This window comes from Eleutherodactylus coqui, chromosome 1 (assembly GCF_035609145.1).
Source record: "Eleutherodactylus coqui strain aEleCoq1 chromosome 1, aEleCoq1.hap1, whole genome shotgun sequence".
In the NCBI taxonomy this organism is placed as follows: domain Eukaryota; kingdom Metazoa; phylum Chordata; class Amphibia; order Anura; family Eleutherodactylidae; genus Eleutherodactylus; species Eleutherodactylus coqui.
In genome coordinates this window covers 384274668-384298297 of record NC_089837.1, presented here as the reverse complement: position 1 = coordinate 384298297, position 23630 = coordinate 384274668, and the positions used below count along the sequence as shown (strand labels likewise).

Genomic DNA, 23630 nt, shown 5'->3' with positions numbered 1-23630 from the left:
GATGGCAGATCAGCCTGCACAGTAAAGCAGACTCTGCAGATGTGATCTCTATCATATTGGTGCAATGGTGGTGTTAGCCCCTATTCTACTTGGCTTTCCCACTGCCAAAATAGCCAAGCCTGCACAGTAGGAGAAGGCTGCCTAACGCTTGGGACCAACTGACTGTCCAGGGACTATGATGCACATTTTTTGCAAAGCAGTAAGGGGCGAAGGAGACTATGCACACAGCGATGATGCAGCTGGGGAAGAGGCACATGCAAGGCATTATGGGGTTTGTAGTGCATTTTCTGGATCCCTTTCACAATCTCTGCTGTTCTGTTTGTCACAGCGGAGAAAGAAGAAAGATTCCTCTATACACCTAACTTTTCCTGGGACCATTTCTAGTACTTTGGGAGAGTTGAGAAAAAAAGCCAGTCATAGGCCAACCTCCTTAAAGCTAGAGAAGATGTTCCATGTTCACTGATATCTTGGTGGTTTTACATGTATTTTTTTTTCTTTTTCAGATCGATTCTCTAATGGGTCTTGGTGTTACCAAAGTGGAGTGTGGTTCTCAGTTCTCTGTGGCCCTGACAAAGTCTGGTGCTGTCTATACATGGTGCGTTCATTTTTTTAAGCCTATTGTAAACTGCAGCAATTCATTGTATTAATAAGATGTTCTTCCTCCTCTATAATGTATTGACTAGTTAGATAAGATTTGTAATGTTTTGTGGTTTTCTTGTTTAGACCAGCCTTTTTAGTAGAACATGTCAAACTCCTGGTGGAGGGCAGCTCCAAGAGCTCTATGCAATTCTACAGATCTCTTAGCTGGAGGGCGGCTTATATTCCTCCAACACCTTATACATCCAGAAGTGGCAGTGGATTTCTTGCAGTGCTTCATTTTTGACTCGTTGCTTGCCTCACTCTAATGATGATTGAACATGGAGGCAGTAAAGCAACATGAAATGGAGCTATGCCGCCCAGGCATCCATGTTAATAGCAAAGATTTAGTTCTATATACCACAAGATATTGGGGGAGATTTATTAAAACCTGTGCAAGCAGAAGTAGAATTATGGCTCATGGCAGCAAGTCACCTTGCTGCTTTCATTTTCCAGCGGTTCTCTGAGGGGCGCCTGCTCCAAATTTCACTTGCTGTAGCTTTGATAAATCTCTCCAACTGTGTCAGTTTTAGGACAAAAATGCACGATGATCTTTTGGGTTTTCTATCGCTTAATATGACATAAAATGTCAATCTTCTTCCAGTTTCTGGAACAGATGGGTTAAATTGAAGCCGGTGGTGAGTCATGCATGTTGGTCGGCTGCGTTTTCAGTTGTGAATTTTAATATACAGGGGAAAAGGTGACTACCATCGTTTAGGTCATGGATCAGACGATCATGTCCGGAGGCCACGGCAAGTCCAGGGACTTCAGGGAAAGAAGGTTATTGCAATTGCCACAGGGTCACTGCATTGTGTGTGTTGCACGGAGGATGGTAAGCGATCGTTTTTTTTTCTAACACGCATGATTTCTTATTTTCCATTCTGCTTGGGGAAGGTGAGGTTTCAAGAATATAATTAGCTTGTGTTTGATACTAGACTTTATAGCCAATGTCACAGTGGAAATAGCCAGCATTTATTACTTGCTCTCTGAGGATGCTGCAGGTTTATTGGTTCCTGAGTTTTCTAATATTTCGTCAAGGTTTCTGTCTCCATAGAATTTCAGTACTGCTGTTTGTAATCGGACAAGGCGATCTAATCTCTGCAGTTTGTTCAGTCCCATTGCTGCTTCAATATACATTGGCAGCCTGCTATTTTATCCTTATTCAATGCAAGTCCAAAGAGGTTTCTAGTTAAACTTGCCAGTTAATTTGATCCGTATGGATCATCTACAAGTAGCTTATTTCCTCAAGTAGCCATATGTAGAACGTGAGAAGAGGGTATTCATCATACATGCATACAGAATAAATATATAATGGGCACATGCATGCCTCAGTGATCAGGTGCACATACAAACCTGCCTTTTTCATCAGATTACGGTTTTTGTGGAAAGAGGCGTGAGTGATCATAAAAACTAAAAGACTTCCCAGCATCATAGAGATCCTGTCATAGTGGATTTTAATGTTTTCTACATTGCGTTAATGAGAGCCTGCATATAGTAACCCATTGTAATGACTCTTGTAGATACATTATGACTGGATTTGCCATGTTTTGCCTATTTGCTGCTGCACTCTATCGAAGCCTGTTAAGGGGTTATCCAATAGTATTGATGACCGCAATAAAGTTGCAGTTCATCTCGCATATTTACCAGGACTCAAGCTCTAGTGATGACAGCTAGCATTAACTGGTAGTGATTTGTCGTCAGAGTACTGATCACTACTTGTTGGGTGAGTGAAAAGTTAATGTAGTGGATCCCTGACTAATAGTCACCTATTCCATTCTCCCAGCTGAAGGAGTAGGAACAAAGGACAGCAGGACTTGGAAAAGGTGCTGCTATTCAGCTAAGGCAAACTGTAAATCCTGTAGAGCACCACCTATGAGACACTGATAGATATTTGATCCTATATAGAGTGCCTGCCAAACTGCCCCTGTGCTTGTATAGTGCAGCTCAAAGCCCTTTTACACTCAAGATAATCGCTGTCGAAAGATTTAGCGATGGCGTTGCATAAAATTACACGCACAGATAATCACTCCATTAGCTAATCAATCGTCTGTTTTACTCCACTAGTTGTTTGCTCAGCTGGGAGCGTGTTTAGACAATTCTTCTTACATATACACTTCGCCCAGCTGAGCTCTCCTTTTCATACTTGCTTCTCTCTCCAGACCCTCTCCCTCCGATCACAAGACCTGGTCCTAGGTGAACACTTCCTGCTCCTAACTGCAGGTCATTTTTGCTCATGACCTGAATGCCCTTTCTTTTCTGTTTTTAATAAATATTTACATGTAGGAGAAAGACACCCTTGCCTAAATACTTTAAGACCTGGGACTGTTCCTAAAAATCGCTGGACTATATGCAGATACCTACTCGCCTGACAAACATATGTGACACAGTTGTCGCAGCTGTGTACCACATATGGCACAATTTGACAAACCGCCATGCCAGTAGGGCATCTTTTCTAGTAGTACATTTCTTCAGAACTAATATATGTTAAACCTTTTGCTACATAATCACATCTCATGTCCTTGCATTATGACGACTAGTAATGTCAATGGTTCCCATCTCTTTTCGTACACGCGCATGTACTGATCTTTTTTATCACAATAGCATAGTGATGGCCACTCTATTTCTGTTCAGATTCCCCTTTTCATTTCCATTATGTAGAAGTAACTATTGTCATCTGTTAGTATATCCGTCGAATAACTGATAATGAAACCATTCCGGCTCTACGACTGGAGCGTGGGTGCTTGGCCAGCATCCTCTTGGAATCCAGAGCGGTACAGTAAGACATAAGTTATGTAAATCTAAGGTTTAATGGTTAGAGAAGAGCCAGCAAAGAATTGTAATGAACCCCCATCCTTCCCCTTATGTACATTTTAGTAAATGTTAATGTTTGTTTTGTAGGTGAAGTATACACATGGGGGGATAATGATGAAGGGCAGCTTGGAGATGGAACCACAAATGCTATTCAGCGACCTCGCCTTGTAGCAGCACTTCAGGGTAAAAAGATAAACCGAGTTGCCTGTGGTTCTGCCCACACCTTGGCCTGGTCCACCAGTAAACCTGCTAATGCTGGCAAGCTCCCCACACAGGTAATCTGCTCCTGACGTGGTTACGTTGCCTTTGTTGTCATTGGTTACATAGGGCATTAAACATACAAACTTGTAAATTTATATCTATCATTGTCAGAGAAATGTCTTAATGATTTCGTAAATTAACGGACCAAAAAGATGGGGGTGGGGGGGGACAACAAAAAACGCGACTAAGTGTGGTATTAAAAGAAAAGGAAGAAAAAGCTACTGAAAAGATAATGGTGATTTAAAGGTTCTCGTCCGATATAGTTGTGCTGTTCTGACCATAACTCCATTGGCATCTTCAATTTATGGGACCCATTGTTTCCAAGGTTGACAAGTTTCTAGCAATGATGAAAGCACCTCAAACCTACTGCGTTAAGAGCATGGAGACTTGTACTTGACAAAGACCCCCAGTATGGAAATGCGTTGTACTAGTGTGAAAAATTGGATACACTTCGCTGTCATCATGGTGTCTTTGGGCAGGGGGGCTGCTTGTTAAAAGACCACCACTGGATCCCAAAGTGATGTTTTTCTATTTCTCTTCACATTATTTCGTTGAACAGGCTATATAGTAGAGAAATTAAAAATGGCTTTAGGTATATTTTTATATTTAGCCATTTATAATAAGCCATAAGTCCTGAAACTAGGCTCTGTCAAACTGACTACATCTCTGTTCATTCTTGTTCTCACCTATGTGAGGCGGCAGCCAGATTTTCTTCTCTTCCTATCATACTGTCATCCAAACCTCTAATACTAATATTAAAAAAAACACAGCACAGATGACTTTGAGGGGTTGAAGAATGAAAAACAAACTTGCTGACCCTTTAATTCGAGAACAATCTTATAGGCTTTGTGTAGCTTTGTCTAGCCAGTATGTCGTCAGCCACCCTAGCTCGGGCTAGTGACACATGGACTACCATGTATATTATTGCCCTTTTGGCAACATTTATTTTTAATCTGTGTTGACATTTGTAGGTACCAATGGAATATAACCACCTTCAAGAGATAGCAATTATAGGCTTAAGGAATAGATTGCTATTACTTCACCATATCTCTGAGCTCTTCTGTCCATGCATCCCTATGTTTGACTTGGAGGGAAAATTGGAGGAGACTGGTCAAGGTCCTTCAGTTGGCTTCGATACGCTGCGTGGAATTCTAATCTCTCAAGGAAAGGTGCGTATTTGAGTGGATGTGCATTTGTTACACATAGCTTCATGTTTAAAGGGAACCTGTTACCTGTCTAAAGCACCCTAAACTAATTAATGGAGCTGTTGGGTGAAGTGATGGAGTTGGGTGCTGTATTTTTCATACTCGCCTGGTTTCCACGGTGCCCGCTTGTAAAGCTCAGCTGAAAATCTGACTCTGAAAATACTTTAGGCTGGGTTCACATGGGGCGGATTTGCCACGGAAATTCCGTGCGGAATTTTGCCGCGACAAATCCGCATGCGGCCGCTAATCCCGGGAAATCTCGTCCACATGAGATGGCAAATCCGCTGCGGCTAAGCCGGCAGAAGCCGCCGCCGCATAGTTCAACTAGCCAATCAAAGCAAGTGGCTGTGCAGCACAAATGGCGTAGTGCGCCTACTCACTGTAATGCAACAGTCGTCATGGTTTGTGCTGCTACATTGGTATAACATGGGGTACTTTTTAGAATTTTATTTATTTAATTCATGGCCACTTTAAGTTACCAATCCACCCTTACACCCTCCTAAGCTCCTCTTAACTGGCGCTTTGGCTTTTTTTCTATATGTCACATTGGATAGGTCTTACAATAGTCACGGGTTTTGCTCTGCGGTAATCTGTATGTAATTTCTTGCTTTTTAGCTTGCGTACGTATCGGTTTTCCTTAGTAGTTCTTTCGCAGCATGTTACTTAACAAGCATTTTATCCAATGCCCACCCTCTGGCGCATAGTACCCTCAGTACGCAGTGCGAACACGACTAAAAACCTGCCGCTCTCCTGCTCGGATGAACTCTTCCAGAATGATTGACGTGTGCTATCAGCTCTTGTATTGTTAGTCTGACTTTATTCCTTTCCGCAGGAGGCTGCGTTTCGCAAAGTTGTCCAAGCAACCATGGTCCGAGACCGTCAGCATGGCCCAGTGGTTGAATTAAACAGGATACAGGTAAGCTGGTGTGGTGCCAAGTGGGTAGATTTGTGTATATGATGAATTACAACAGTATTGATTCTGGAACGGTTTGGTCTGGCATTATTAGTGCTGTCAAACGTCCATTTCCAATATGCAATTACAGCAGCAAGATGCCATGCTTCTAATCAAGTATGAAGAAAATGAAAATCTGTACAAATTACTTTAACATGGGAAATGTAAAGTGCTATAAATCTGATAGAGCTTTGAAATTGTATATGGTAGTAATAGATTTCCATGTAAATGATAGGCAATATCCTATTTTGCTAGCTTTTACTGTATAGTCAGTCCTTTGCGTTTTTTGTGTTTTTTATTATCATCATAACCAGCCATATTTTTTTTAATACAATATCTTTTCACAGGTAAAGCGTTCAAGAAGTAAAGGAGGCTTGGCAGGTCCCGATGGGACCAAATCTGTCTTCGGCCAGATGTGTGCAAAAATGACTTCCTTCAGTCCTGACAGCCTTCTGTTACCTCATCGTGTCTGGAAGGTCAAATTTGTTGGTATGGGCTTTTATACATTTTAGCACACCATGACCACTTATTAGCCTTGTTGAATGATTGATAGATTCTGGACAGTCCCAGGTTAGTTAGTCGGGATATGACAGCGGTACATAAGTGTTCATTGCTGTCAGACCTTGGGGGGACTTGATCTGAGCAGTGTTTGGTTTTTTTTTTACATTTTATAACCTATCAAGGAGCAATGGAGCATTCGGATAAGGTCTCCTGAGTGTTTTTTTTTTTCCTTTTCTTTTTTTTTACATTTGAATTCCCCAGAGAGGAAAATATAATTTAAAAACTTTAAAAAAAACAAAACAAAGTGTGAACTGGTCCTTGAAATTTCACTTATGATCCCCATTGTAGCATGCCGGAATTTGATGAGTTTTGTAAAGTAAGGTCTGCGAAACTGCAGTGGTCACACATGTAGAGCTGATAGAGGTCTGCTCACACACTCAAATTGATTTTGCTTAACAGCCAATTGTTTTTGCGTATTAGGGGAATCTGTGGATGACTGTGGAGGTGGCTACAGTGAATCCATTGCTGAAATGTGCGAAGAGCTCCAAAATGGACTGACTCCACTTCTTATTGTCACTCCAAATGGAAGAGATGAGTCCGGGGCTAACCGGGACTGTTTCCTGTTGAATCCAGCAGCTAAAACCACCCTTCACTTGAACATGTTTAGATTTCTTGGTAAGTTCCTTCTCCGGAGATGAATACCTTTCTGAGCATATAGCCTACTTGAAAGTATAAGCTTGTCAAAGATTTATTGAAATGTCAATAGTGACTTTTTTGGCCCTCTAGTCGCAGAATGTAGTTTGCACGTTTTTTTTGTTATCGATAAAACAATTTACAGTATGTCTGTGTGAGCGCTCCATACTAATATTGTAGTGTATATATTGTATAACCTCCAACACTGGAATCTCAAATTGTGGGATACTTGCAACTCCACACATTAAATCTGTTTAAGGCCTGCCATCCCAATAGTGGGACTGCTGTGTGTATTAACTGTTATATAGGACTGGAGTGTACAGCTCTGTGTCTAATTCTTTGGCTTTTGACATGGAAATAATACCAACATTATAAAATAAAAAAATATCATCTCTCTATAGTCGTATATTTTCTGAAGGTACACAACTGGCACATAGTGGAAACTCCTCGTAATACTCTGTCTGATGGGGTGACACAAGGTGATATATATATATATATATTAATTAATATATTCTCTCTCGTTGGTTAGAGGGGTGATAACATGAGGAAAGGCTATGTATCCACTCTGGGGTCACTAACTGGAAGGCTGTACGGGGAAGAGGGAGTAGAAGACAGTAATCTTTTTTTACATGGGTTAATAATCTGTCCTTAAGTGCCGATCAATGACCTATCAAGCCAATTGGCACTCATTTACTTCCATTTCAATGTAGCATCATTATTAGTTCGTCCCCATACAATTTCATTATTGCTGTCAGCACGTACGGTTTAACGAGGGGACGAGCTGATGAGAAATAATGACTTGTCCACATAAAAGATGCGATCAACCATAAGCAAGCGTTCATTCTTTCTAATCGTTGGATCAGTGGACATGTTTATAGTGAGCAATAATTGGGAATAAACGCTTGCACGCTCATTCAGGCTATCCTCGCCCCATGTAAGGGGAAGAAAAAGCCTTAACAGGCCGTGGTTTTTCTTCCTTATGTCACTTGCAACCTCTCCCCTTCCTTACTGACAAAAATACGACAGCGGTGACATCCTATTTTTTTTTTTTTTCTTGCTCCCTCTGACTTCAAACAAGTTTTGTAACCCAAATACTGCACCTAAATTCTAGCGCTTATGTTCTTAAGTTGCCACAAGCGTTTGACTTGGTGACACATTATATATGTTGGCAGTGAATGGGTTAACGGAGTGCACCTAAAGTCTTGTTTGCAATCCCTGTTGCAATGCATGGCTCTGTTTTGGTGCAGTCATTCAGTGAAAGAATTCAGTGCAACTTATAAATTGGAGACAAAACTCCAAATTGAACAGCATCCAGGTCTGCGGTGTATACTACTATATTAACAAATGCTAAGTATTTGCAGCAAGACATCCGTTGTGCTACTGCCAGCAGGCGTACAGAATGCTGCATTGCAGCCGACAGAGGGAAAGCTGGGCATTTCTACAAACTGAAGAGTACCAATAATATGGATAAAAAGGAAATGCAGTGTAGTGCTGAGCACAATGCGATGTATACTGTGTAGCTGTTTATGAAGAGCCGCACAGAAATATTGATACATTGTTGCTCATAGCTGTGTGTCAGATTTGTTTGCTCCCTTACAGATGTGCCATCAAGAAATAAAGCTCTGTTCAGAATAACGACGGGAGTCGGTTAATCACAAGTGACTCCCAAACTATAAACGAGTTCTGTTCTCTTACTCTCTAGGTGTGCTTCTTGGAATCGCAATACGAACTGGGAGTCCTCTAAGTCTTAATCTGGCTGAACCGGTGTGGAAGCAGCTGGCAGGCATGAATCTGACAATTGCTGACCTCAGTGAGGTAAGCTCGGATTTAAACACAATATATGTTAATATCGGGAGAAGAGCGCTCACTGCCATGGTAGCCTAATACCTCTCTTAGTGGAGGAGTAAAGAAATACTAATTCATAATCTCTCAGGGTTCACAATGAGCACCTAATTCACGATTATCCTTGATTGACCAGAACACAGAGTTCAAGATTATCCTTGACTGACCAGGTCCTAAGAGGGCCAGTGAACCCTAGATGTGACATTTGCATTTTAAAAGGTGTATTTTTCGTATTTTTCAGGTGGACAAAGACTTCATTCCTGGGCTTATGTATATACGGGACAATGAGGCGACCTCAGAGGAATTTGAAGCAATGATTCTTCCTTTTACTGTGCCCAGCGCAAGCGGTCAAGACATCCAGCTGAGCTCCAAGCACACACACATCACCCTTGACAATCGAGCGGAGTATGTAAGGCTTGCCATCGGCTACAGGTGTGTAGAACAGCAATGTGTTGTACATCGTCCTGCTGCTATTTAGTGTCATTCTCTTCATTTCAGCTCAGCTTGTTGCTTTCAGTTGACTTGAGCAGCTGGTAAATGCATATCGGAAGGGATTATAAAGACTGTCATGGTATGCTGAAAGTTGTAGTTGCACAATAGCCGGAGAACCTAAGAGGGCTCGGGAGGAACATGGCTTTAGAGCGTACGGATAACTTATATCGGTGATCACGGTTTGCTGTCAGAAGGCCATTTAGTTATATTCAGATCACTGAAAAATCCTGTCTCCACTCAGCATTTGCCACACTTTGGCTTGTGTGGCAGCAGTCCTCCAGTGCTCATTGTGATAGATCTGTAGTAATCATCTCTATAGCTTGCAACAAAACCAGATTGCTAGTATGTAGACCGTGGTAAAGATCTCTTCTATAGTAAGTCTTTATAACTTAGACATCAAATTCAGAAGTTGTTTGAACTCTAGCCTGTGCAACTTTAAGAGGTATTCCATCACTGCCTTGAAATATATCAGGAAAATAAGAGATCCAAGACACCAGCAATCATCTAAAACTTTGCTTTTATTTATTTTAACAGGCACACAAGTATCGTTTTGGGTCTCAAAAAGAACACTTTTCAAATCTATATACAAACTTGTACAACTACTTAAATATACACCAAACACATTAGCGTTGGTCACTCCTCTTGGTCACATGTTAATTTCTTCCGTCCAATGTGCCCCCCATTTTTTTTTTAAGTATTATAAAAATACTAAACCGTTCAATGCCTGCTGACAGCGTCTTCACATCAGTCTGCTGTAGGAATGCCGATACTCCACAAATGGACTAGTTTATCTGTGTTATCCTAAGTATCCATGCTATTACAATGCGCTATTACAATGCACAGTGTTACTCGAGCAGAAAATGAAGTTTATAAATCTCACTACTTTACATAAAGTAGTTCTATATTCTTTATAAATAAATATGCATGAACTCCGTGTAGTGCTGTAATTGTGTTAGATGGCTTGTGTTACCATCCAAGGCCGCAGCCAGGGGGCAGTGTTTGTTAAAGATGTCTGAAGCTGGCTATGTAGATAAGAAGTGGCCAGAAGAGAGCGAACTATACATTTAATACGGATGGATTATAGTTTCTGGGGAGAGAGGGCCATAAATAAAAAGTGGAGATATAATTGCTGTTGTGCATTAACGTTTAAACAAAAAACACTGCATGCACTTTTTGTTGCGTAGAACACGATTGTTTAGCTATGTGCCGTTTTGCTTAAGTATTAAATGTTGCCTTGTAGCTAACCTTAATTCCTCACTAGTCACATTAAAGTTTGGGAAGATTCTTTCAGAAAGGTCACTTTTATTGTAGATTTTGAATCTGTCCCATTTATAAGTATATTTGGCACGTAACTCATTCATCCGAATAACACTTTTTTTTTAACCCCTTAGGCTAATTTTACACGGGGAATGCGATATCGGGCCGTGAAACTTGGCTCGCCAAAGTGCGTTTTCCCTGTGGATGCAAGGTGTTTTTGACACCATTACTTCAGGGAAATAGTGATCCTTCGTCATGGCTAAAAGGATAGTGGAGTGCTTCCCATTTTTTTTTCAATGCGGAACCTCGCACGCCATGCAGTACTTTGCCAGCCCCATTGAAAACAATGGGTGATGCGAGGACATACCCAAAGATAGGAAATGCTGCAATTTACTCCCCCACACACTGCGATGCGGGAAAAACGCTCGTGTATGACTCCATTCTAAAGAATGGGCTCCTATTCATGTGAGATTTGTGCATCTCGCAATGCAAGATTTTATCGGCCGTGTGAAAATGGCCTCAGTGATGCAATTAATTTTAGTCTTAAGAACCAGTAAATCCTTTTCCCTTATAACTTTATAACTTTATTTTTTGATCAGTATTAGCTGTGTGAAATCTTGTGGGACAAGTTCTAGTTTTTATAGGAACTAATTTTGGGTACTTATGTGTTTTTTTTTTTTTGTTTGTTTTTTTAAAATAACTTTTGCATTAAATTTATTTTTGTAGGGAGCAATAGGGGCGAATTTTTCTTTTTAGCATTGTTATAGTGGATTTATTACAATGTACACCGCATAAATATTAACTTATAGAAATTGTTACAATTATGACAACATCCAATCTATATGGATTTTGTTTTTACTACTATTGCACAATAGAACGACCTCTTCAAGCCCCCAGCATTTTTATTTTTCTGTTGACAGCTGTATGTGGGCTTGATTTAGGCGGGACAACTTCTCGTTTTTATTGACCTTGAACAAAATGTTTCTCCAGATTGGGTAAAAAGATTGAAACTTTATTTGGAACATGCCTAAAAACTTAGGATGCACATCCCAGCTTAAAATAAAAAATGTAACCTAAGCATTTCAAGCTGACTCACAGCATTTACTATTAGAAATGAGCCAAGTACTTGAGTACAAAGGGCAATATGGGAAAGCGGGCATTGGATCACATTCCAGAACATGTTTTCCATGCTACATATGACTTACAAAAAGCAGCGGGAAAAAATGATACATGAGGTCATGTTGTGCGTAAGCATAGAAAACCTGTAATGCAATGTGAACCAGTGCCTGCTTTCCCATGCTGCCGTTGCATAAATACTTGGCTTATTTCTAATAATGTATGCTAGGAGTAAGAAGTAGTCAACTTGAAACACGTAGGAAAGTTGTTTTAGATGGGACGTGCACCCCAAGTCTTTAAACGGGTTTTTCAGTCTTTTTACCAGAGCTGGAGACTCACCCTTTTGTTCAAGACTATTTACCTGAGAACCAGCTCATGAAAAGTGTAGACCTTGCATTAGCCCAATTAAGAGGGGAACCATCAAGAGTTGCTTCGATACATCACAGTAATGTTTGCCCTATGCTGTTTTTGCCTAAAATGGTGACATTTGGCTTCTGCCACATTGGTTTTTTTTTTTTCTGCCTTCCCCTGGATCAACATTGGGGGTAATAGGCTGAACTGGATGGACATGTGTCTCTTTTCGGCCCCACATATTATGTCTCTATGTATGTATGTCTTTTTTTTTTCTTTCTCCTCTCTTAAACATGAGTAAGTACTCTTGCAGAGTGCCATTAGTCAAAACCCTTAATTCAGTGCTAGGGCCGAGACAACTGTAAACATATCAAAGCTGTGATCCGTACTACTTACGAATGAAAGAATATGGCTTATCTTGCTGTGCCACGATTTAGTAATGATAGCCTGAAAATGCTCTGCTAGAGAGAAATTTGCTGGAAAAGTGAGATTCTTTACCTACCTTGTGAAAATAAGAGGGGTAGGCCTTTATCATAAGATCTAGTCCTGGGATTTTCGTCATCTGAAAAAGTAGAAATGCATTATATAACTACATGAGGTCTGTTTGGTACTTTTGTAATGCAAGCCGTGAGATTTAAGAATGTGATTCATGTCTTTCCCATTTAGGATTTAAAGTGAGGCTCCTTATGTAAACCAGAAGTCACATAGACTTGAAAGCTTACTTGTGCCCTCAGCGAGTGAAAAGCAAAAGCTGTAGAGATAAAAGCTCAATTGATTTTAATCATGTTTCAATAGTTATAAAACCTCTTTTCCAGCATTGGGACACTTTCATTATAACACATAAATGGAATTTTTGGTTACTGGACCTGCACTTTTCATGTATTGTTTAAAGAGTACCTGCACTTTCACTTCGGAGCGCTCCTGCTCCATCGCCTGTTTTCAGCTCCTTCCGGCAGCTGAAGATGGACATATAGCACCTAGACTTGTGTAGAGGAGCGTGCACACAGGACTCCGAAAAGAGTCAGAGTTTCGTCTGTTGCGTGGACTTCACAGGCGGATACCGTGGTAATGGGTAGTGGGTGAGTATAAAAATAGAGCACCCAACTCCCTGTCGCCTGCCCTAACACCACTATAAGTTTGTTTATGGTGCTTTAGGCCTGTGACAGGGTCACTTCAAAAAGGTGCTAGCATAGTCTTGAGATCTAGTCTAAAATCTGCTGATATTGCAACCAACGTGAGGGGATTTGGATTCTTCACAGCTCTATGGGGTTATTACCACATATATGATTGCTAATAACAAAGTGACATTAAACATAAGTGATATGCTTTCACTTAGATTCTAATGTATCTTAAAGGTAAACATGTTCATTCTTCCTTTTCTTACAAGGTTGCATGAGTTCGATGAGCAAGTTGCAGCAGTGCGTGAGGGGATGGCGCGTGTGGTTCCAGTGCCCCTTCTCTCTCTCTTTACTGGATATGAACTTGAAACAATGGTATAATCTCCATTCTATATTATCTCTTATTCAAATGTGTTTTGTTTTTTCTGCTTGTACATTTTTCAATAAGGCCTCATGTCTACGGGAAAAAGAAGAATTAAAATCCGCAGCGGATTTTAACTCTTCTCCCGCCCGCGTATCCGCACCCCATAGGGATGCATTGACCACCCACGGGTAGATAAATACCTGCGGATGGTCAATAAAAGTGAATAAAAAAAAAACATGGAGCATGAAAAAAAAAACGTGACATGCTCCATTTAGGTGCGGGTCTCCCGCAGGCTTCTATTGAAGCCTATGGAAGCTGTCTGGATCCGCGGGAGACCTAAAATAATAATAAACTTACCCGCAGCGGACTGTGCAGATCTTCCCTTCTTCGCGGCCGGATTTTCTTTCTTCGGCCCGGCGGATGTGCCTGGCGCATACGCACGGCACGCTTCCCGACGTGCCGAGCACATCTGCCGGCCGAAAAAAGAAGATCCGGCCGCGAAGAGGAGAAGATCTGCACGGACCCCTGTGGGTAAGTTTATTCTTATTTTCAGCACTCATGTCCGCGGGGCAGGAGGGACCCGCTACGGATTCTCCATGGAGAATCTGTAGCGGGCCTGATTTTTTTCCCCCCGTGGACATGAGGTCTTAGGGTATGAACCTCCTGATTGGAGCTGTTTCTGTGATACCTGTGGTTTTTTTTTTTTTTTTGGTTTTTTTATATTCCTCATTTAGATCTTTAGGACAGATTTATGTGGCAAGTAACTACGGTAATGTTGCTCCAATCACACATTAATATGTTGAATTTGTCCCCTTCTTTATACCAAATATTAAGAACTTTATTTACAGTTACCACAATTTTATTGTAAATGGGTTTCATTTAAAGGCCACAGACCATTTTCAGTATGTGCATTGGCTTCAGTGATACAATTAGTGAGTACCACTTGTTTAGAATGCACATACGAGGTTTATTAGGGAATTGTTAGATATGCAGCTCCTTTTTCATCTTCTCAGTAGCCGAATCTATCCTGATAGATGCAGAAGTCATTTGAAGCTAGAATACTTTACTCCCCATAGACCATCATTATGGTGGTCTGTAGATTATCTGCAGACCCCCAATGATAACTTCGGGGATTTTGATTAATGTAACTCTTCTTTACTTTTGACCCAGCAAGTAGGAGGGGAATATATTAGTGCATTAAACTAATATTCCAGTCTGAGTACCAGAAGAAGCCATGCTGTTTCAGTCAGTGAGCTAATTGATTTTGTGCCGGACAGAACACATTTAATGTGTATTCTTCTCCGTATATTACTTTCCAGTCATCTGAAGATTTGACTCCATCAGGAGTCCAATTAATTGAGTCTAGTCCCAATGGAGTGTGTTATGAGGATTTCTTTAATGTCCTAGAACTTTATCTCTCTAAAATATTACCAGCAGTTGTTTAACGTGAAGAAGGGAAATCTCAGATTGGACCTTGGAAAGATTTGGCATTTCTGCTCATTACCTCCTATATATAAATATAACCCGCCTATGTTGGAAAAGGTCTAATTGTTCCATGTTTTTACTCCTTCAGGTCTGTGGAAGCCCTGATATTCCCCTTCACCTCCTGAAATCTGTTGCCACATATAAAGGGATTGAGCCCACAGCTTCTCTCATTCAGTGGTTTTGGGACGTGATGGAATCCTTCTGCAATACTGAACGTTCCTTGTTTCTCAGATTTGTGTGGGGTAGAACCAGGCTTCCTCGAACAATAGCAGACTTCAGAGGCCGAGACTTTGTCATTCAGGTAAACTTTTCCATCTGCTAAATTGTATTGCTACTACTTGCACCCCACACCTTGTATGGGTATGATATTTAATATTTATGGCTGCACTGTAAAAGCATGGTTTCACCTGTTCGAGCCACATAGCCAAAAATTTGCATTGGAAAAAAAAATCATTATTTTGGTGTAAAACCAGATATGGAGTGCAACATATAACATCTGCCCAAAGAAGTAAAACGTCATAGGCGCCAGAGAGCACAACAAACTGGTTGCAGTGGGGGACAGGCTGCCGTCATTAACTGTGGGGGACAGGCTGCCGTCATTAACTGTGGGGGACAGGCTGCCGTCATTAACTGTGGGGGACAGGCTGCCGTCATTAACTGTGGGGGACAGGCTGCCGTCATTAACTGTGGGGGACAGGCTGCCGTCATTAACTGTGGGGGACAGGCTGCCGTCATTAACTGTGGGGGACAGGCTGCCGTCATTAACTGTGGGGGACAGGCTGCCGTCATTAACTGTGGGGGACAGGCTGCCGTCATTAACTGTGGGGGACAGGCTGCCGTCATTAACTGTGGGGCACAGGCTGCCGTCATTAACTGTGGGGCACAGGCTGCCGTCATTAACTGTGGGGCACAGGCTGCCGTCATTAACTGTGGGGCACAGGCTGCCGTCATTAACTGTGGGGCACAGGCTGCCGTCATTAACTGTGGGGCACAGGCTGCCGTCATTAACTGTGGGGCACAGGCTGCCGTCATTAACTGTGGGGCACAGGCTGCCGTCATTAACTGTGGGGCACAGGCTGCCGTCATTAACTGTGGGGCACAGGCTGCCGTCATTAACTGTGGGGCACAGGCTGCCGTCATTAAAGGGGTTGTCCCGCGCCGAAACGGGTTTTTTTTTTTTTCAAACCCCCCCCCCCGGTCGGCGCGAGACAACCCCGATGCAGGGAGGTAAAGAAAGCTTACCGGAGCGCTTACCTTAATCCCCGCGCTCCGGTGACTTCAATACTTACCGCTGAAGATGGCCGCCGGGATCCTCTGTCTCCGTGGACCGCAGCTCTTCTGTGCGGTCCATTGCCGATTCCAGCCTCCTGATTGGCTGGAATCGGCACGTGACGGGGCGGAGCTACACGGAGCCTGCATTCTGCACGAGCGGCTCCATAGAAGACAGGAGAAGACCCGGACTGCGCAAGCGCGGCTAATTTGGCCATTGGAGGGCGAAAATTAGTCGGCACCATGGAGACGAGGACGCCAGCAACGGAGCAGGTAAGTATAAAACTTTTTATAACTTCTGTATGGCTCATAATTAATGCACAATGTATATTACAAAGTGCATTAATATGGCCATACAGAAGTGTATAGACCCACTTGCTGCCGCGGGACAACCCCTTTAACTGTGGGGCACAGGCTGCCGTCATTAACTGTGGGGCACAGGCTGCCGTCATTAACTATTTTCAACTATAGTACACTGATCTTATAATAAATATATCTATATAGCAAATGTCTCCCAACCCCCCCCCCCTCCCCTTTTTTTCTTTCTTTTAACTATGGTAATCTTGTTGTTTATCTCTTCTGTACAGGTCTTGGATAAATACAATCCTCCAGATCATTTTCTTCCAGAGTCCTATACATGCTTCTTCCTGCTGAAGCTTCCCAGATATTCTTGCAAGCAGGTTCTTGAGGAGAAATTAAAATATGCTATTCACTTTTGCAAGTCCATAGACACTGATGACTATGCACGGATTGCACTTACGGGCGAGCCAGCAGCAGATGACAGCAGTGATGACTCTGATAATGAAGATGCAGATTCATTTGCTTCAGACTCCACGCAGGATTACCTTACAGGACACTAAAGGGAGCCAAGGCAAAAGAAGTGGGCTCTCCTAATGCACTGAGATTCCCAAGGGAATGTGGCAGTCCAAAGTTTAGCAGTAGATGCTACAGATATATGAAGAAAGACTTATCGAACTTTTACATTGTGTTTGAAAGCGATGCGTAGGTGCCTATTCCTAATAACACTGCACTTCTATTGTGTTTTATTATGTGTTGTAAATGTTTATTACAAAATACAGTGCAGTGTCCCAATGTGAGGCAGCATAGCCTTTTACATGTGAGTGCAATAGTTTTTTTTTTTTCTTGTTTAGTGTTGTATATTGTGTAATTTTCTTAATGGATCCAAATAACTGTATAGTGGAGAACATGAGAGTATTAATCATTTTCATTTCCCCCTCCTGGCAACCTGCTTATTAAGATGTTTTCCAAAGCAGCTGATCAGTATTCCTTCCAGTCACGTGTAAATTAGAAAGGTGAGGGATATCCTGGTGTTTTCCTAACACTAGTTCTGTTTGTATATTTCCACTTCTACTTTAGGCTTTAAAGGGGTTGTTTGAGTTGTAACATCTTGGGACAACCCCTTCCCCTTGCACTGACCTAAATAGTGAGATACTGACTTCTACCCGCACCTGCTGTGTCCTGCCCCGGTGCTCAGTCCCTCGCCCCGGTCTTTGTTTACAGCTGCCGTCCCGCCCAGTTTACGGGATATCACAGGGGCCGTAGCCAATAACCGAGTTCAGCGATCGATTACAGAGTTCTGTTGTTGGCTGCCTCCACTATGACGTCCTGTAACCTGGGCAGGACTGCCACCACCAACACCAGACTGGAGAGGGAGACCAAGCAACGGCAGGAGATGGGAGTATATCACTATTTCTTATCTTGGTGCACAGGAAGGGGTTGTCTTGAGATATTTCATCTCAGACAACCCCTTTAGGTGAACTCTTGCCACAGCCGTTACGTTTTATGGGAAATATGTATATTACTGATTAGTTCCATGACATATGCAATCCATTGTCTCTCTGAATAAAGTGTCACCACCATATTTGACTTTTTTTTTTTTCTTTAAAGGTGTCTGTCTGCCCAGTATGTCTTGTGTTGCAGGAAGAGTAGTATGTTGTAATACAGCTGTTAGCAGAAGTATTAGAGAAATAGGGCTGAATAGGCATCTTTAATAATTGGAGACATTTATACGCAAAGTAATTTTGTTCTAAATGACCAGTCTGAGTGCCAATGCAAAAATATTTTTAATCTTGTATACATAAAATCGCATGCACAATCATGGTAGCCTCAAGCTTTTCAAAACCAGTATTTCCCTCACACCCATGACAGCACCAGTGAGCGATCGCCTCCCATCCAGAGAGGAAACAGGGACCTCCAAGATCTTTTGAAAGGCAGGCACACCCTTCACCTCCTCAGTTCCTGTTCATAAGACAGGTTGGAGGAAGTAGTTACTACTTGGCTGCTGCAGCTCTTAGAGATCTGGAAGAATCCTTGAAAAGGTGGCAGGCTGCAGGGCCTCTATCCCAAAACTCTATGGCATGAGAGGTTACAAGACTGGTGGTATACTCCGTGTTGTTGCACCTGGCCTGGTTTTGCGGTGCGTTCATCAGATGGAGTTCAGGTGTGTACTGCTCTAGGTGGTGCCTAGTAATCACTATTTGGAGCTGGGAGAAGAAATGAGCTCTCTGAGAGGATCCTCCAGCAAGTCCATTGAGTAGCCTTACCCTGCATAACAGATTGAATTCTGCCTTTGTCGTAACCCTTCATGAATGAACAATTTAAGGGGATGGCCATATGCATGCTCAATAATCAGATCACGGGTCTATATGGTCTTTGTTTGGGGCCTATGACCTCTAGGCTTTGCCTATGATGGCCCTTCATGAGTTTACCTGTAGCCTTTGTGGTCTACCTGTTGTCTATAGCCTTTTTAGCTTTGCCTATATCACTTTTTTTTTTTTATTTTTTATTAGGGCCTCCGTGCCAGACCTAGGTACTAAAAGCGACTGTGCTTAGCCTTTTTCTTCTCTAAACGCATCTTCAGTAAGGTATCTATGATAGAGAATAACTTTTTGGAAATCTGAGGTAAGACTGTCATCTAGTTCTTATGCAATCATGAGAACAAATAGATAAAGGTTACAATTTACTTCTGCTGGGGACTTTCTCTATAAGAATCTGGAATAGTTATAGGCTGCTTCTATACTTTGAAACATTTATTTTTGATGAGCTTTCTTCACGAATCCTCTTAACTTTAAAATCAAGAACTTCAAGCTAGAATCTTGTCTTAGATTCATCCTAAGTACAATATATCAGTGTGATATTGTGTAAATGGTATGCTTCTTTATGGGAATCATACTTAACATCATCAGAGTGTGGTCCATAGTCTAACTGGTTCTAATAGAGAAACCAGTACAGTAGGGCAAGTTAGATCCTGGGGTCTAAAAAGCTGTTGTATATTCTGTAACTTGGAATATCTATTTGGCAGTTTTCATCATCAATAGGGATTGTCAATACTTCAAGGCTACAAGTCAGTTTTGGATTCTCCCTGTTACTGATAGATTCTCCAATCCATTGAGTTATTGGCCATCAGTAGAATATTATTTGAGGCTATCAATACTCCCTAGTTGTTCTAGTTTAATCTCTCATTGGTGCTGTCATGGGCGTAAGGGAAACATAAGATTACTTACCGGCAATCCGTTTTTCATGAGCCCAGGACTTCAATTTTTTTTTTTTTTAAGTATAAATGTAACTAAAAAGGAGTAGGCCTCAATTAGTTCATGGATCTTGCTACAGAACTAAGCAGGTGAAGGGTGTTCCTGCCTTTTAAAGAGATCCGGGAGGTTCCTGTCCGGATGAGAGGTGATCTCTCACTGGTGCAGTTATGGGCTCATGGAAAACTGATTTATGGGTAAGTCATCTTACGTTTTCCTATCCTAAGCAGTATTTTAAATGAGATTTTGGAATTTAAACCATGATGGATTATATAGGTTGTGGTTGGACTTCTGCAAGTCTGCTCATCTATATGGGTGACTGTGCCTTGTACTGCTGCTGAATGTCATTGAAGTGAATTTAGCCGATCAGCAGGCTCCCAGGGATTGGAGCCCTAATGATCAAACACTAAATGAAATCAATAGCCCCATCCTAGAAGATAAGCCGTTGATTTTTAACTTCCAGAGAACTTATTTAATAAAAAAAGTGTGGAAATCGTTTGAGAAGAAAGTGCATTTTCGGTGTTTAATAACTCATAGCAGCATACCTTTTTTGTAATATACCATAAATTCTATATATAATTGGAAAGTTAATTTAATGTAGAATGTAATGTTTTGTTCAATTTTCAGAATTCTATTCAAAGGTATAGGTAAATAACCAGTAAACAGAAGCACAACAGCCTCAGGCTGAAATAAACTAGCTTCCCTTAACTAAGAATACAGCCAATGAGCATAACTCTTTAGAGACGTTTTTCCCAACTCTAGTCCTTAAGGCACCCAACAGGTCACGTTTTCAGTATATACTATAGTAAGAACACTCGTGGCAATATCTGAGGCGCTGACAATAATTACATCACCTGTGAAATAAGGCAATCAAAAAAAAAAACTTGTTGGGATGCCTTAAGGACTGGAGTTGGGAAACACAGGTTTAGAGTCAATTAGGTGTTGTGTTTTGGCATGGAGTCATTGAGGTCACAGTAGCCTTGAGCTTTTAAGATCCTGTATTGGAGCTGACAGTAGAACATCCATCTTTGCATTATGTGATTTTGTTATCAAGTTAGACCCTTTTTTCCCGTATGTAGTGAGCTTGTAGAACTTGAGAAAAAAACTGTGAAAAGGATTGATTGCACACCCAGAAAGCGATGCAAAATAGTAATACTTAATATAAAATCAGAAGACAAAAATTGGTGGGGACTTTACCAAAGTAGGTAGTTTTTGAAACTTTTGGAGCGGTCTAAAGAAGACTCAGTCACTACAAAACCAGATGGGTAAAAGCAGCGGAAGGTGCACAACAGCAGGTGGAGACAGAAGAATTACAAGATTGTGTCTAAGCAAAAGAAGAAAATTCTCTGTAGAATGTGAACTGCCTCAATGTGATTATGAAGTTGATCACTGTAGCGTCCAACCCGTGGAAGATCAGTTCACACGGTAGTCCACCGCATTAGTAAAGCAGCAAATTGGTGGGACTGTGCCATCATTTTCCTTTTTACATAATGTTCATTTTCATATGTGCAGAAGAAGCTGCTCTCTTTTAAAGTATACCTATTAAATGTTTAATATTGTCTTTTTGCTGCTATTGGTAACTAAAATATTCTTTTAATTTACACATAAACCCCAAGGGAGAAGAAACAAACACTAAAAGCTCTTAATGTGGAGAACCGTAAACTAGACTTTCAGGATCTCTGTTGTCAGTGTCTGAGGTAGCAGTAGTTGTCATGTGCCACCAAGATCAAACTCCAACCCTGCCCAAATGTGTCCTACATGACTGGAACATGAACAGTTCCTTCATCTGTATGATCTACATCTCCATAGCTTATCAGCTTCATGACATGTGATCATCGTACACAGTGTGTATTTAAAGGGCCACTCTGGTGATTTTTTAAAATTCATTCACTATGTAGCTATTCCCCAGTTTGCATAAGTGAGCTAGTATTACCTTTTGAAAGTTGTTTATTTTTCTCCCAGCCTCTCGTACCTCAGATGGTCATGTGATCTCACTTCTGACCAGCTCAGATTTACTTTATAGGTTCATTTTTTAATCAATTTCTCAGTCTGTGTGATGCTATCATGTGGATCTACCACATAACCTGCCTAGAGGGGATTACATACACTCCTATCACACAGTTATAATAGAGGAGATCACAGCTCATCTTTCTGACTGTATACTTATGGGCTGTAGCTTATTTAGGTGAACATAGAAAGTAATGATGATTTAAACTGCCATCCATGGTGTAGGCTTAACTAATGCTGGGCTGATGCATCATGGGGTTGACTGAAAGTGAAAGTTAAAAAAATCTCACCAAGATCGCTTTTGATACTGGGGCTTCACAGCATGGTAGCAACTGTAGAGACCTTCAGAGTGTGACGGGTGATCTGGTGAGGGGGGCAGGATGGAAAAATGTGTTTTCGCCGAGGGGGCAGTTTTAAGGCAACAACCAGTACTGAACTCTTGAGCATGGGATGATGAATTGTACTTCTCCATCTGACTGTGAATCTAGTTGGAGGATGAGAATGCTTCTTGTCTAAATGCAGCACCAAGTGTAAAGTTTGATAGAGGAGGAATAAAGGTTATCTTAGGCTATTACTTGCAGGCATTGATAGATAGCTGTCATACTGCGGCATTACGATTTTACAAATGTATTACAGGGCTGCTGTATTTAGAAGAAAGTTGTCTGAATAAGTCAATGTTTACGTCTTGGTTTTTCAGCATGTTGCAGGTATACATCGGGGGGATTTCCTGAGTCTGCCACTATATTTAGTGGAATTCTAGCTATTGATCGCCATGGTTAGGAGTACTGGACAACGTACGTGTGTGTTCTGTTTTTTTTCGTTTTTTTTTTTTTTTCCATTTTAGTATAACTTTGTCTCTCTGCATACATAGAAAACAGTTGTTCTACCACTTTTTGCAAAAAAAAAAAGAAAGGAATTCATATTTATTAAAGGGACATTCTCGATATGTTAGGGTATAATTCAGACAGTGAACAGAGCCTTGATTTGTTGTTTATTGTATAGGCTGTACAGATCTAGGGCTTGTTCACACGGCTGTATGAGTACAACGCTGCGAGTCTCACAACTCATCGCAGCTTTTATGCTGAACTGGCAGAGATTGCGTAGGGGCTGCGATAGGCCTGTGCATGCCTGGGACTATGACGTCACGGACATGCATAGTGTGACTTTATTAATACGGAGCTCCGTATTAAGCACTGCCCTGTCGCAGGCATTGCAAAGGGGCAGCATTTAAATACGCAGCACTTCACGGGCTCCGTATAAAACAGAGAGAAAGGGAGCATGCTGCTATTATTTCTCCTACGTTTTATACGGATGTCCCCTCGCAGTTCCAATGGAGGTGTGGATGGAAAAAAGTCCATAGACTTTTTTTTTTTTTTTTTTTATTGCCTCCATTTACCACATGTAGCTTGCGTAATACGCGGTGACAATACGTCCGTGTGAATGAGCCCTAAGTGCATTAAACTGAGACACAGAACAATTTTTTTGCCTTTTTAATGGTTTCTGTTGTGTTTAAGATAACTTACTACAGCAAGTTCTAAGCCTTCGCTTTAACTTTGCTGCATTTGTTAGTTCTGGTGCGTATGGTCAGGTGATGCATTGAAAAGCAAGCTATTTAATGAAAGAGTGAGGTTTCTGTCTCTGTAACATTACACATTCAACAGTTTAAACTCACTTGCATCTCGTCTATCGCAAGGTTTGACACAAGGTTCATGTATTTTGTAA

The 23630-nt window shown here is 41.4% G+C and overlaps 1 protein-coding gene across 4 annotated transcripts in view; it reads left to right on the top strand.

Moving 5' to 3' along the window:
• Positions 1-18235, top strand: part of HERC2 (HECT and RLD domain containing E3 ubiquitin protein ligase 2) — a 148725-nt gene extending 130490 nt beyond the window's left edge. For all 4 annotated transcript variants that reach the window (XM_066579316.1, XM_066579327.1, XM_066579336.1 and 1 more), the window contains 12 exons: positions 504-595; positions 1329-1468; positions 3535-3722; positions 4680-4877; positions 5746-5829; positions 6213-6354; positions 6847-7041; positions 8762-8874; positions 9143-9333; positions 13505-13610; positions 15173-15385; positions 16941-18235. In XM_066579316.1, coding sequence (XP_066435413.1) covers positions 504-595; positions 1329-1468; positions 3535-3722; positions 4680-4877; positions 5746-5829; positions 6213-6354; positions 6847-7041; positions 8762-8874; positions 9143-9333; positions 13505-13610; positions 15173-15385; positions 16941-17213 — 1935 coding nt within the window. In that variant the 3' untranslated portion in view covers positions 17214-18235. The remainder of the gene's footprint in view (positions 1-503; positions 596-1328; positions 1469-3534; positions 3723-4679; positions 4878-5745; positions 5830-6212; positions 6355-6846; positions 7042-8761; positions 8875-9142; positions 9334-13504; positions 13611-15172; positions 15386-16940) is intronic.
• Positions 18236-23630: the final 5395 nt, after the last annotated feature.